This window comes from Anomalospiza imberbis, chromosome 1, assembly GCF_031753505.1.
Source record: "Anomalospiza imberbis isolate Cuckoo-Finch-1a 21T00152 chromosome 1, ASM3175350v1, whole genome shotgun sequence".
Lineage (NCBI taxonomy): Eukaryota > Metazoa > Chordata > Aves > Passeriformes > Viduidae > Anomalospiza > Anomalospiza imberbis.
In genome coordinates, this window is record NC_089681.1 from 117,530,792 (window position 1) to 117,547,225 (window position 16,434).

General features: G+C 40.5%; 1 protein-coding gene across 1 annotated transcript in view; it reads right to left on the reverse strand.

Annotated features, from left to right (window-relative positions):
- CHN2 (chimerin 2) overlaps positions 1-16,434 on the reverse strand; it is a 159,753-nt gene that overhangs the window by 65,564 nt on the left and 77,755 nt on the right. Inside the window, exons 4-5 of the mRNA XM_068207925.1 lie at positions 4,429-4,460; positions 1,278-1,391 (exon numbers count right to left, since the gene is read on the reverse strand). Of these exons, the coding sequence (XP_068064026.1) occupies positions 1,278-1,391; positions 4,429-4,460 (146 nt within the window). The remainder of the gene's footprint in view (positions 1-1,277; positions 1,392-4,428; positions 4,461-16,434) is intronic.

The window sequence follows — 16,434 nt, forward strand, 5'->3', positions numbered from 1 at the left end:
CATCATTGATTAAAGCACTCAAAGATATGCTATTGTGTTAAATGCATTGCATCAAAACTGCATGTCTGCATTTTGTTGGGACGTCACATTTTTCACCCACATTTTTCATATAAAACCCCTATTTATAATTAAATTCAGTTTATGATTCTACAAATAATTATCCAGATGGATTTAGAAAACATGATGTTTCATCAAAACAATAGGCATTTTGCCATAATTCTTATCCTTCATTATTTTTTTATTCTTCATTTTGAAATCTCCTCCAAAACCCTAAAAAACTGTGTTTGTTCTTTTTCAGCTGACACAAATTCATTTTAATTTACACCACTTTTTAGTTGGCGTGACTCACCAGCTTTTCCAGCTTTACCATCTGCACATCAATACAAATTCTAAGCATGATTTCAGCACTGTATCACAGCTACTTGGGCTAACTCCTCAAAGGATTTTTCTTCATGTCTTACTAGCAGAAGGGTAAAAATTCAGACTTTCAATTTGTTTATATCTCACAGGAGTAATAATGCTATAAAAATTGCAAAATATTGCCAAGGAGTTTGTTTCATCAAAACCCAACTGAGTATCTTGTTCTCTTGTTTCTCTTGCTAATACCCAGTGTCTTTAAGAACTGAATGGGCAGGTTTTGAATGACACAGCTAAGCCAGGAAAGGCACCTGTGAGGGGCAGTGAGTTTGGAGCATGGGTTCCCACTGCATTTTTTGTTCAGTTGAATAGCAGACTCTTACTTCTTTGAGCAGCAGCATCCCATGATTCACAATGTATTTCTACAAAAAACTTGAGCTCCTACTGGGGAAGAAAACTGCCAGTTTTCAGGTTTCTGGATGTCATGATTTCCCAGCTTTATTTGGGGTTATTATCACAGATAGTTGTTGATGTTTGTACACAACACTGAGCTCTGAGGACAACTTGGCTGTGTCCTCTACTGGGATGCATTCCTGTTCTGTATTCACTCACATCTTTTATAGAATCTTAAAGAAGATCCATCTTTATAAATCTTAACTCTAGGTAAAAAAAAAAAAAAAAATCTGAAAATGGGCACTGCTTTTGAAAAAGGAATTCCTAGCCAGGTGCTGAAGGAGAGACTGAGTTGCTGCAGCACTGTGATGATCAAACTGCTGAGAAGAGGGTGTAAAAGCACTCTGGTATCACACAGTGTATTAGGTAACGGTGGAGACAGATGTCACTCAAAAGGGACCAACATAATCCCCTCCATGAAGCACATTCACCTTGGAACTATAAGCCTCTATTAAACCAGCATTTACCTGAGAGCAAGGGTGTAGCAGCCGGGCTGCCGCTGGCTTTCTCTAAGAATATACGCTCCTTCTACACCAGCAAGTATTTCATCTGCTTGCTCCCGAGAAATGATCCCGTGAAACCTAAGGGGAAGTATTTCAGTGACTTACAGAATAATCCAGCCAGAAAAATACCCTTCTCCACCCCAGAAAACATTTGAAAACTTGAGCACTCTCAAGCACTGTGGTCTAAGCCATCGGGGTAGCATCCAAGGAGCAGGATGGTCACCTGGCCGGGACAAGTTCAGCATAGACACAAAAATTACACTGGAAATGCACTTTCAGTCAGGATAAACTCAGCTGCACCCTAAGATTATTTTCTGTAAGTGTCCGGTCTTTTCACAACATTTCTCTTTTACCAGTCTATGCCACTCCTCCTTGTTTCCTTTCTGTTGTAAACAGAATTGAAAACTAGGCAAAAAGGCATTAAAAAAATGGAATTATTGCATTTTAATATGTAGTTATTTAAAGGTACGTATTTATATACATAAATATTTAAGTATAATTAAAATCATAGGTCTTTTGATAATCAATTTGCTTCATTTTATTATTATATTGTTTCCTCAAATTTGTAAGGAAAACAGAGACAAAAATGGAAATAATTATTCAAAATTCTATTCTGCATATATTAAAGTAGAAGAAGGTACAGAGAAGTCTTGAGAAAAACATTGTTTTCTTCATGTCAAGGAGCTCCTAATTCAGTGCTGGAAAAAAGCAATGCTTCTCTGATTCTTTTGTCATTGCTATTTTAAGAAAGAAAGAGGGCCTAGGATGCACAATTAACCTTATGAAAACCAATATTTAGCAGTGATCTCTCCATAAGTAAAAATTCAGTCTTGACAGCAGTTTGAGTCTTAACTCCTACGCACATTTTGCTAGCTGATAAGTCTCTGAGGGTCTCTTCAGAGGTTTTGAAATTTCTATTTTTGCTGCTGTCTAAAAAAAGGCACTAAAATGTACTGGCCTTTAGCATTTTCTCTTTTCTGACAATACATATGAAGTGGCACATTCCTAACACTGCCTCTGGCTCGGTAGTGAAAGAGAAGAAAAACACGTTGGATCTAAATGCAATTGTTTCATTCTCTTTAAGCTGTCTTTTCACAACTAATGCATGTTGAAAATACTAGGTTTAGATGACCTTTCCAGTGTGACTTTATGTTAAAGGTAATGTGAATTGATTAATCTTTTCTCTCTGTACAGGTGGGGGAACAAGCATCCTCTAAATGATATAACTGAAACATGATTTTAACCAGTAAACTCAGGGTAATTTATAATTTTAGTCAAAAATAATATGGATGAGCTATTCCCCACAAAATACAGCAGACATTAGGTTAGATATCAGGACAAAATATCTATGATCAATTTAAGAAATCACTTGGATTTGATACTTGGGGCACCTGTGAAATTTCTTTAGCCGTGAGTGGTAAACACTGGGTAATCTGGACTTTCTTATGGATATTTTTATAAGAGCGTGGAAAGAGCTTGTACGTGGTACAAGATCCGCTGAACTAATGCCTGCTTCTGACAGCAGCCAACAAGAAATGCTCACAGAAAGAGTGTAGGAAGCAGTGACATATTTCACTTCTCATCCCTGTCTGTCTATCCATCACTGCTTTAGACACAATCGTGTCTGATCACTTGTGATCTTACCCTTCACGTATTTGAGAATCTCACTCGTAAACCCTTTTAGATCTCGGTGCTTTCGGCCTCTGCAGTGCCTCTGGCAATGAACTTGAAAAAGGTACTGTGCATGTCCCTTTCTTGGGCACTACTGAGGTGACCTGCTCTCCCATGGCAGGAGATGCATTCCTTCACTCCACCATTGCTGCCCCTTGAAGTATCTTTCTCTTCTCCCATAACCTTTGAGACAAGGATGGAGGAGTAAAGGTAGAGAGGGACCAGAAATATGTTCATTACTTAAAATGCAGCCACATCACAGATTTATACAATAATGTAATGATGGCTTTTTCAGTTTCTTTCCCCAGAAATTCCTTTTTCTCTTTCCAAGTACTTCTGAGTACTGAATCAGCTGCTTTTATAGGACTACCTCAGTACTTCAGAAATCTCCTTTCTGAATGGCAGAGAAGGTCATCTTGCCTGGACAGGTTCACTAAGATGACATCTTACAGTTTTTGTCAGCCCTGCTGCCCCACAAACTCAGGCACGTTCCTGGGTAAGAGACTGCAGCAATGGTTTTACAAGTCCCACTGTAGGAAGTGTGATATGTTACTCAACTAGCTGCTGGCTTCAGCTCAGTTGTACTCTAGTGGCTAGATCTGAATTCTTTGTTGGCAAAGGCAATATTTAAAAAATGAAACTTCAGTAATTAGGGGCAAAGCTACTGGTTCTTGATGTTTCTGGTGGTAGAAAAGGATCATTAAATATATATGGTGTGTCTGGGATGGAATGAAAAATAGAACATGGGATCTAAGCAATTCAGCTAGTGATAAGGGCTGGGGTCTCAGCATGTAACTCCAGTAAAGGCCAAATGCCAAGCCTGGGTGGCCGCTGCAGTGGCTGTGCCTTTCACCTTCACCTGCCCAGTGCTAATGCACAGCCCCTTCCTAGTTATTTATTTGCAAAGAGACTGCTGAGCCCAAAGAAATTACACTCTGGAGGTTTGGTATTTTCCTTCAAATAAAAAGATGCTTCTTCTTTGGGTATTTGTAACTTTAGCAGGGAGAACAGCACACAAGCAGCACTGTACACATACTTCCACAACTCAGTAGGGTAGTGAAAGCATAGGAACATACACAAAAGGCAGTGAGAGAGACAAGCTGCTTCTCCCATTCCCAGGCCAGAGAAGAACCACTACAGGTTTAAACAATAACTAAAATAAAAGGAAGGAGTACCCCAGACAACATTTTTTGCTCAAAACTCTCCTGAAAGAAGTAAAATAAACATGCAGGCTCACACAGCAGCATAATCCAAGGATTGTGACCAGCAGCAATCGACTGTAACACAGCTATATTATTATCCTTTCATTGTATTTGGCTCTCAGTTAAAGCAAAACGAAAAATAAAATATTTTATTAGACCTCCATTGTGCCTTTTTTTTTTTAGTTCTAAAGTAACAACTTCTGGATATACCCAACAGACACTTAAAAGAGAAAAACACTTACTCTCTTCCGTAATACTTTGGTCTGTTCTCCACCTAAATTTTGAAAGAAAGAAAAAAGGTATTAAAAATATAATTCTAAATAAACTATGCAAAAATAAATTACTCTTGATTAATAAGGAGGATTACTGCACCCATCTAAGCTACAATATTCTGTAGACTCAAAACTGTGACTGGAACATTACACAGAAGAACAGAAAAATGAAAAGAGAAGAGGTGGTTTTATTGATATATTTCTGGGAAGGAAAACATTTATCAATGATCAAAAAATAGAATTACACATAATTGTATGAAATCTGACCAAACAGATAAAGAATATTTTACTGCAGTCTTTTCAATCTAGTATTTATAAGGTATTTTTGTTATATACCCTTTGTATGTATTTGTATAGCCTTTATTTATATTACATATGCATAACGTATATATACTATATATAATATAGACATTTCTACACCCTTTATATATATATTTTGCCTTTATATGGCAACAGACCCAAACCAAAATGTTTAATATCCTTGGAAAAACCCAGGGTTTTATGTATTTAGACCTAATCCTAAATTCTGTGAAGTCTCAAGCTTTTGTGGGCCTGACCCAAAGTATAGTGGAAGTCGCCGGGAAGACTGTCAGAGATCTTTGAACCAAATCTTAGGGATGCCAGGTTGTGACCCACGAGCTCAGGGCAGGCGTGGCACGGCGAGTCCCGGCTCCCGGTGCCGTTCCCGGTGCGCGTCCCTTCCCGGCGGCTCCCGCGGCGGGGCCGGCAGGGGGCGCCGCCCGCCCAGCCTTGGCACGGGGCCGCTCCCGCGGGAGCCCGGTTAACGCGGCCCGGCCAGGGACCATGGACGGCCAGGCACCACGAACGGGATCATTCATTGACGGCCAGGCACCACGAACGGGATCATTCATTGACGGCCAGGCACCACGAACGGGATCATTCATTGACAGCCAGGCACCACGAACAGGATCATTCATTGACGGCCAGGCACCACGAACGGGATCATTCATTGACGGCCAGGCAACACGAACGGGATCATTCATTGACGGCCAGGCATCATGAACGGGATCATTGATTGATGACCAGGCACCACGAACGGGATCATTCATTGACGGCCAGGTACCACAAACGGGATCATGGACGGCCAGGCATCACGAACGGGATCATTCATTGACGGCCAGGCATCACGAACGGGATCATTGACAGCCAGGCATCATGAACGGGACCATTCATTGATGGCCAGGCACCACGAACGGGATCATTCACTGACGGCCAGGCACCACGAACGGGATCATGGACAGCCAGGCACCACGAACGGGATCATGGACAGCCAGGCACCACGAACGGGATCATGGACGGCCAGGCACCACAAATGGGATCATGGATTGACGGCCAGGCACCACGAACGGGATCATTCATTGATGGCCAGGCATCACAAACGGGATCATTCATTGACGGCCAGGCATCACGAACGGGATCATTCATTGATGGCCAGGCACCACGAATGGGATCATTCATTGACGGCCAGGCACCACGAACGGGATCATTCATTGACGGCCAGGCACCACGAACGGGATCATGGATGGCCAGGCACCACGAACGGGATCATGGACGGCCACGCACCACAAACGGGATCATGGACAGCCAGGCACCACGAACGGGATCATTCATTGACGGCCAGGCATCACGAACGGGATCATTGACAGCCAGGCATCATGAACGGGACCATTCATTGATGGCCAGGCACCACGAACGGGATCATTCACTGACGGCCAGGCACCACGAACGGGATCATGGACAGCCAGGCACCACGAACGGGATCATGGACAGCCAGGCACCACGAACGGGATCATGGACGGCCAGGCACCACAAACGGGATCATGGACGGCCAGGCACCACGAACGGGATCATTCATTGATGGCCAGGCATCACAAACGGGATCATTCATTGACGGCCAGGCATCACGAACGGGATCATTCATTGATGGCCAGGCACCACGAATGGGATCATTCATTGACGGCCAGGCACCACGAACGGGATCATTCATTGACGGCCAGGCACCACGAACGGGATCATGGATGGCCAGGCACCACGAACGGGATCATGGACGGCCACGCACCACAAACGGGATCATGGACAGCCAGGCACCACGAACGGGATCATTCATTGACGGCCAGGCATCACGAACGGGATCATTGACAGCCAGGCATCACGAACGGGATCATTCATTGATGGCCAGGCACCAGAAACGGGATCATTGACGGCCAGGCATCACGAACGGGATCACTGATGGCCAGGCATCACGAACGGGATCATTCATTGACGGCCAGGCATCACAAACGGGATCATTCATTGACGGCCAGGCATCACAAACGGGATCATTCATTGACGGCCAGGCATCACAAACGGGATCATTCATTGACGGCCAGGCATCACAAACGCATCCGCACCCCGGTGTCTGCAGGAGGAGCCGCTCCCTCGCCAGCTACAGAGCAGACCAACAGTGTCATTTCCCCGGGATGCAGCTTCAGGCTGTGTTTTCATCAGTAAGAGAGACAGAACTTTCCCTAAGACACAGATAAAGTCTCCAAATTATGGAAGAATATTATCTGAGCTCTGCCTATCTCCATGAAAATGTCTATATCGGTGGAATTACTGATTCATACATACTAACACATGTATGACAAATTGCAGTTTCAAGACTGCTTCATTCTTTAGCATAAAACCCATTTAGTGATTTTCCCTCCATTTCTCTGACTGGAAACAAGTGCTCTTGTTCTTGTTTTCATGAATTCTTATTATTTCTCTCATAAAAACTTTAAACTGGCAAAGGTTTTCTTTTTACTTTTTTTTTCTTCTTCTGAATAGCAAATGCATAACTGTCACATTTTTGATTCTACACACCAAGCACTGAAGAGAAGCAGCTGACTTTCTACCCTGCAGTCACTAGGGCTACAACACAGCACAAGATGAACAAAAGTCTGTACAAGATAATGAGAATCTTCAATGGAAGCCCTATGGGAGTTCAATCAAGTCCTTACTGTGCTTCTTTCCCAGCTCGGCATTTCTCTTCTAGCATGGCACTAACAATAGCAGTATCATACCCTTGGAACTCCTGCCCAGGAATAATACCTTGATACAAACATTTCTAAGCTCTGAGGGGCAGGAATAAGAGAGAAAAGAATAGACAGACCTGAAGAGAGAGAAGAGAATACACAGACCTGAAGAGAGAGCAAAATCAAAGGAATTTCCAAGTGCAGGTGCTGTGTTACTATGTGCATATACAGGAACTTAGAAAAGAAAGTGCATTAATTCAATTTAACTTTCTATTTTTAAGTAAAAAAATAGTATCAACAAAACATGTATTACCTCTGAAAGAGGTTGTTCATATGTTCATCTTCAACAGCACTATATGACTTTATTATCTTGGAACTGTGCAGCCTTCCTGTCATCCTTATAGACTTTAATAACCCTTGAAAGCATAGATTTAGCTGGCAACTCAATTAAAAATTGGGTATCAGAAGCTGGGTTACATAAGACCACCACATGCAATCTTCCATTTAATGGAAACAAAAGCTACTCAGTACACTGAAAATTACCAAATAAAACATTTAGAAAAATGAAGTAGAGCATGACTTTCATTTAGTAGTCAGAAACTGCTTCTATTTAAAAATACTGATTTACATTGATTGCATTTATATACAGAATAAACCCCAGCACTTTCAATCTACCTTAGAAAAATGAAAGAGTTACTCGGACACTCCTTCAAAATTAGCTTCTGGATTCCCCCATATACGTATATATATGTAACAATATATATATAACGTATAAAAGCAATCTGGAAAAAACTTCTTGAACAAAGAGAGGCACATTTTTTCATCCTCCTCACAGTATTTATGCAAAAATACAAACTTTTCTGTGAATTTTTTATCATTTGACTAACAACTGACAGGACCACTGGATAATGTGATTTCCACTTTTCCTGCTGTTCATGAGCTATAAGATTTGATCTACTGAGAATCCACACGAAGTCTCTCTACTTCTCTGTTCTTCCTCCTATTCCATAGACCAGAAACCTTCACTCCAACATCTTTTAGCATTCACGTGTCTAAAATCACCACAACTTCAGTATTTGGCTTTAGACAGGAAAGACACTGTAGTATTTCCTGAAATGAAGCTCCTGATCTGTCAGACCATCCTGGTGCCTCAGAATCTAAAAATCCCTCTCGTGCTTACTGCAACCTTTGCCCTGAAATAATAATTTCTGTCCTAACCAAATTTATGGCTAGGAACAAACACAAGGAAACAAAGTTAAAGCAAGATAAAAGATCAAAAATAACATCAGGGTCTCTACATCAAAACCAGAATGTTGGACTGAACTTGGAAATAAACCAAAAGCCTGCACAATTGATGAAGCAAAGGCTTAAAAATATCAAAGAAGCCAGTAGGTCTGTTTTGTGCCAACTGCAGGCTCTGTAAAAACTTCAAGGGAAATTCTATATATTCTAGAAGGCAAAGGTGACTGAAATTCAGTTGGGATTAGCTTTTCCTTTCTTGTTATAAATGGGTTTGCACACACAAAGTCAAGCAGATCCACCTGAAAGAATTCTCAGCAACAGAAAGAGCAGAAAATCCACAGGTAGGGAAGTGACAATTTCCTGGTGGTAGGAGCCCAGAACAATCAGCCCTATTCTGAGAACAGACAACTTAAGGTTTTTTTTGCATAGATAATGCTCATGAAGAACACTTACGTCACTTACAGTATGGCCCTCACAATTTCCCTGCTGAACAAAGGTGAAAAAAGAGCCACCTTTCCTAGGCAACCAGTTGGCTCTAATGCTTAACTCCCTAGACAAGGAACAAGGGGAGAGCTCAGAGGGTTTGAATCATTTATGGATCCTTACGCTAACAGACAAAAACAAAGTACAAAAATGAGGAAAATTACATAAGGCAAATTACAGCTCTTCACTAGTGAAAACATATTTTGCCTTGAAGAGCATCACAGCTTGCTTTTACTTCCCTCATACAGAAGAAAAATTACATGGTTTCTCCCTCTCCACTAAAAGTATGTGGCAGCTTTCAATTCAAATGTGAGATGATAATTTTTTGGCTTAAAAAAAGGCATTATTGCCAATTTCAAACCAAACATGTTCTTCCAGAGCAGGCATTTCTGGCTGTTGTTCCAGAAGCCATGGGGAATATGCTGAAAATCACTAATAAAATTCATAGTTGTATAAATTGTGAAACACCAGTGAATGCCAAATTTGTTTAAAACTCATGTCACATTGATCAGGAAATAAGATGTATGGTAAAACAACCTAAATCACTACTAATCCAGTAATCTTACAAAGCCAGCAACATTCAATGACATCTTATCTTGATGCATGCTCAAAGAGAAATGAAACCCTGCACAGCTCTCCTGGCGCTCTACAAAGGCCTTTGGAAGCTCGTGTTTGAGATATTCTGCATACTCCAGCTTTGGACTGCCAGCCTGTCAAACCTGATTGCCTCTCCCCACCCACCAAAAAACCCTTACTTGTTCACAGTCTAGTTTTACATTATTTTTTACAATGTTACAGCATATCCTTCAAGGTTGTACTTGGATTTGATGTCAACACTGAGAAGAAAATAAGCCTTCTTAAAATGAACTAGCTATCTGAGCTAATTTAATATATTATGTTTACACAATTTCAAAGTTTACTAAATTTCAATGCAATGGGATTTGTGGCTCCTGTTCAGGCCAGGATGGTTTAGCCCTAGCATGACATATTCCCACTAATGTACAGATTATTGTATTAAAATCCCACACCACTCCGCAAGTTAACTCATCACAAAACTACTGGGAATCATGCAGGCAGGAGGTGAGCATCCCCTAATGTGACAGATTTTCATTGCAAGCATTGACATCCGAGCCACACTGCACTGAAGATTTCGAGATACCCTGAAGAATTCTTTCTGCGTAAGTACAACCACAGAAATAAAATAACCCTAATTTCAGAAAAATTTAATTTCTCTTCAGCTTCATTGCACAAGACATATTTCCTTATCCAGTGGCCAGAGCTGAAATCTAGAAATGCTGGAATGAAAGTTTAGAAATCCCCCTAGGACAGCAATTCTCTGAGTCAGAAGGGCCAGCACGGTATAAAATTGTGTACTGTGGACCCATTTCAGCCACTACCTTAATACATCCATGATGAGAATATAAATATTGTTTCAGAAAGAAACAATAAGGTGGGTAGCTGCACCTGGTTCTCTGTTCTTCAAATTACAGAAAGAACAGGGAAACAAGATCCACCAGTTAATAATGTTGGTGTGTTTACTCAGCGCAGGCAGTGAGGCATTTTCCCAAAGGAAGTATAATCTGATATATTTTCTGTTTGGAACAATCCTAATTATTTTTCAGTAACTCTGGTTGACTGGATATAAATATGATTTTCAGCTCAGTTTGACATAAGGAGAAATAGAAGGGTTGGAAGAGAAGCTTTCAAGACAAGCCCAGTAAAAAACAGACTGTAAAGAAAAGGAGTTTATTGTCTGTATTGTTCAGCTTTTGGCAGATTTATCATAAGCCCACTGCAAACTTTATACCTGCAATCAACAACCAAAATGGATTAAGGGAAATTGCAAGCCCCTATTAAATGGAATGCAGGAAAACGATGCTGTATTTCATCACTCCTATAACACCTTTTTTTTTCCCCTCCACATTTTTTAAAGGAAAAATTCTACTTAGATCAATTAGCATGTCTAAATTTCTCTCCAAATAGGACAAATTATTTCACACCAATAATTCTTAAGCAATTTGAGAAAACATTCTTTTGGAAGGGAAATATTTATCTTTCTCTCATGTTTTAACCATTTTTTCCTTTATTACCTTATCAGACTCTCTGGCACCAGTGTTTTCAAAGAGAAACAACTCTTGGTTTTGCAAAATGTTTCATACCATGAAGTCTGCTGCTAATTTTGTCAGTAGGAATAGCAGCCAAACAACATCTCTAGTCTCCAGCCAAGGACAGGCCAGTTGTAGAACTTAACAGTGGCCCTACATAATGAAAAGATGGTTTTCTCCCTTAAGGTTTTCAGTCAATGTCACATGTAACTCCCTGAGTATGTTTCTTTCAGTACTTTGATTGTGTGGTGAGGGAGGAGCAAAGGCATTCCTCAGGAAGAAATCAGCAATGCCCAAGTCCCCAGAACATATTCCACCCGCACTGCCCATGTGCCAGAAGCTGTGCAGAGAGAAAGGTGACACAAATGGTTTCGAAGTGTGCGTCTCCTTTTATCAGTCAGTCACAAAGCCATGGAGATGCCAGCGTTATGGCCACTTCAAGGATGCACATTTAGCCACAAGACAGCAAGGGATTACAGTGCCTCCAGGAAAGTAGCTGGGAGCAAGATGTCAAATCCATTCAAAACACCAGAGGGTCAATGACTAGACAGATCTCTGCAGAAAAGGATCAGATCATTTTCACAATCATAACGATCACATCGTTACAGATCAATAAATGAACTTAAATCACTGGATGCTGTCTGTAGCAAAAACTGCCAAATCCAGAATGTCGCACTGAGGTACAAACCCAAGAAGGTAGCTGACAAGACACCTTAGAATAATCTTCTCCTTGTGATGTCTACTCAAGAAAGTCTCTAGATGGAATACTGACTGTGGGTTCAGCACCACCTCTCAAGAAGGACTGGAGCCAAAAATTGAGTGAGTAGAAATTTAGCAACTGTGAAAAGACATGAATAAAGACTGGCCTAAAGAACAGAAGAGAGAAAGGGACTGTTGCAGAAAGGTACAAAGAAGGCTGCTTTGCAGAGGAAATAAATCTGTTGTCTGTGCGTTGACTAGGTGTGACAAGAAGAAATAGGCTTAAACTGCTAAAAAAGAAGACAGAGCTAAGAAAAATGTAAAAAATAGTTAAACACTAACTAAATAAGCAGAGGCAGTCAAGAAATCCTCATGAAGCCTTTTTCAAGGCTTTAAGAAATGAATATGAAAACATATTTTCTTGACCCAAGGATGACAACATCTTGAGTTTCTCCTGGCCTTAAGATAGCACAGTCCAGCCTATTCCTCATCTCTGCCTGCAGTGTTCTCAGGAGATAGGGAGAAGCAAGGAGCAGACTTGAATAAGCTGTAAAAATCACATATAAAACAACAGTAATACTCTGCCCACATCTATGGGGCTCTCAGGACAGAAGGCAGCACTGAGAATGCAAGGCACCAAGAGAACTGTTCTGGAGGAGAAAGCCAAGCCTTCAAGTGATAAACTTGTCACTACTTAACTAAATAACAGAAGCCAGTCTAAATCCATCATCATCATAATGAAGTGCCAAACTGTGTTTGGTATCTTCTAACAAAATAATTCTGTGGAAAAATTTACAGTGCCAGGGAGAAAGTAGGAGTGTTCTTCATCACTAGAAAGAATGTAAAATAATACAGGACAAGAGTGAAGAGTACAAAGAATGCTTTTATTAACTGCTGTTCAAAGCTGCACATCTCTGCTCTGATGGCATGCTGCAACCTACAGAGAAGGCAAAATGCATAATGACTCTTTTGCAGAAGGGTAACACATAGCAAAGAAGCACAGGAAGCTCTGCAGATGTGACTGCTGCTGTAGCACTTACTGCAGGTTGATTTCCACTCAGTCAAGGTTATTTCTACCATTTTAAAAGGCAAATTATGTTCAAATAATTTAAACCATTTGTTTACTTACTTGCTTGTACCAAATTTTCAAAAGAGTTGCTTTAAGCCATCTTTTATGAGGGTATTTTTAACTCAGGTTTGTTTCCCTTCTATGACCTTGAACAAGCTGACCAGCAGCCAATAATCAATACACCAGAGAAAACACTATAAACTCCAGAAGGTAACAAAAATCTTTCCCAAAATGGACATCTCTACATGCTACTAAATCATAAAATATTTCTATATATACTCAGCTCTAACAGAAAAGATCAAGACTGAATAGGAAAAGAAAGTCCAAGTATTTTCTCATGCAGTAAGGAAAATAATGGTCCCCTGAACATGAGCTAAAATAAAATGAAATAAATCTTAATCAAGAAGGCTGCTGCTAAACAGTCAGGGGACACAGGGTCAGGTTCAAACAATTTCAACAGCAAAAGTAGGAATCATCTATTTTGCTGTGCAGCTTCCAATCACTCAGTAAGGGCATCATTAAATGTAAAAGGAATATCGATGTTACCCTGAATGCAGGATGAAAAATTTGAATACAACATTTAAACTATGCTTCTTTTTTTTCAAGAATGATCTGTTGAGTCATTTAAATGGGAAGAAAAATATCCCCAGCAGCAGCAGATAAATGCAGTAAGCCACATCAATGCTCTGGATCCTTCTGTAACAACCGAGAAGCACTCAGGTCATTCCTGTGATGCATGCCGCGACAGTCCACAGTTCCAAAAAGATGTGTGTAACTGACTGATTTGATAATTCTTGTCTTTAGCTATATACATACATGTACAGGAAGTATAGGAAGGAAGATAGAGAGATGTGCAGAGTTTCTATATTTATTCATATTAGGAAATACAAATTCATCAGTTGCTCAACACTCTGAGTTCCTGGTTTTGACTGGGGTAGAATTAATTTTCTTCACAGTGGCTGGTATGAGGCTGTGTTTTGGATTTGTGATGAAAATGCAGTTGATAACACAGAGAATTTTTTTTACTGCTGAGCAGAGTTTACACAGAGCCAAGGCCTTTCATACTGTCATGCTGGTGAGAGGCTGGGGTGCTTGGGAAACTGGGAGGAAACACAGCTGGGACAAATGATCCCAAAAGGATATTCCAGACCCTGTGACATCATGCTCAGTATACAAAGCGGGAGGAAGAAGGAGGTAGGAGGGAACATTTGGGGTGATGGTGTTTGTCTTCCCAGGTAGCTGTTACACCTGATGGAGCCCTGTTCTCCTGAGGATGGCAGAACACCTGCCTGCCCATGGGAAGTGATAAATTAATTCCTTGTTTTGCTTTGCTTGTGTGTGCAGCTTCTGCTTTCCCTATTAAATTGTCTTTATCTGAACTTTATCTGAGCTTTCTACTTTTTATTATTCTGATTCTATCCCCAGTCCCACTGGTGGGGCAGTGACTGAGCAGGTGTGTGGGGCTTGGCTGCTGGCTGGGGTTAAACCAGGACGGTTCCTCATTTTGAAACTTGAAAGAAGATACCAGACACAAAGTCAGAGAGCAGAGACAGCGAGACCCCCTTCTACAGTCACAAGGAATACTGGCCTGAATTGGAACAGGTATGTAAACCTGTACAAGCTTTTTCACCTACACGTAGGCTTACTGATAAACTTTATCTAGGTCAAGATATGAAAGAGGCTTTCATTTATTTTGGCATGAAAACTTCTTATATTCAACACCATGTCTAAATAAAAAGAACCAGCTTAAAAGAGTGATATGTAACACGGATATGTAAAATGAAAATCTAGGAGAATAGCAAAAATCACAAACACAGACACATACACATCATACACTTCCACGGAGTGATGGAAGGGAGCATGAAACTTTGCAAAGATTTCAAGCAAACCCAGAGGGATAATTAGCACGTTCATCAGTCCATAAAGACAGCTACCTACAGTTTGTGCTCATCAAACAAGTCAGAGCTTGCCATCATGTCTTCCAAAAGGATGGTTTTAACTTTTCCATTTCGCAGTGATCAATGAACGCACCCACTGGTTCATACTGTATTCCTCTGATGAAGATGAGCACTAGTCTAATTTGCAAATCATAATCTAGACTATTAGTGAATCAAAACTGAGGAAAGTCAAGTGAAACAGATAAACCTCTTATAGTTTTGTTTAGCTGTAACTACTTGAATGAAATATTTACTATCATGCCTGCAGAATAATTAGGAAGCTTTCTTCTCTGTTCAGTAGTCAATGTTAAAATGAGAATGATGTGGCTTCATCTGAGTGCTCCACCACCTCACTACTGCAGCAGAGAGAGACTGCTCATGGACTCTAGGAGAGACGAGACTTCCTGTCAGTCACTAAAATGCCTTTGATAAAAGCACCAGCAAATTTCTCTGATATGATGAATAGAAGAGAATTTTGGGCAAGCAATAGTCCAGCCCCCTTCTTTCTTTCCCTTCAGCTCCAAACCACAGGCATTTTGTGGGGCAAAATTCACTGTGGAGATACTATGGAAAAATAACATTTTTCTGTAAAATTTTAAAGCCACAATTTAAATTTATGTAGAAAAACCTGCAGATAGACAGTTTAGAGGGATGTTGGATACAATATATTTTGACATTCTATAGGTTCTCTGCACCAGTTAAACTGAACACCCTTTCCTGGCCTTCAACTATTCTCAGCCACCACCAGTGAAGCCAGGCTTCCAACTTCCTTGCTATGGGTTTCAGCTGAAGAACTTTTCTCCTTTTGTCAATGTCTATTCAAAATTGCTCTTTAGCTTCATTTGCCCACAGACTACTGCTGTGTCCTCTTTGTTTCTATCATAAAGAGGGTTATAAACACACAATTAAAGCATCAGCAATATTATAAGAATTTGAAAATATAGGCTCCATTAAGCCTTATGTGTATAACATTTTCATTAACACAAACAGTTTTCAGTGCTATTCTGCTCATTTTCACTTAATTGCTGGCTAATGGGGTCTCTTGGTGTGTCACTGTGTGTGTTCTGAGGTTTCTTTCTAAGGGGAAGATAATATAATATTCTGAATTATCTCAGATAAGCTCTCGGGACTGACAGTAGAAGACACCTCATGGCAGTGTCTGACTTTTTGCAACAGAGTGATTTAAACAAGTGCTATGAAAATTCCCATTTTCTCCCATTATTTACCACCGAATTTTATGGCCAATTTCAATGCCCTATTCCAGCTCTCTAGTACTTTACCACAGCATAGAAATTGTTCTTAGAAAGATGAGGGCAGAGGCAAAGAGGAAATATTCAGCTTGTAAAGGTCAATAAGTGAGCAGAATAAGAGAATTCATGGAAGACTTATTGCAAGGATTAAATACTTACTATCCAGTCAGATAA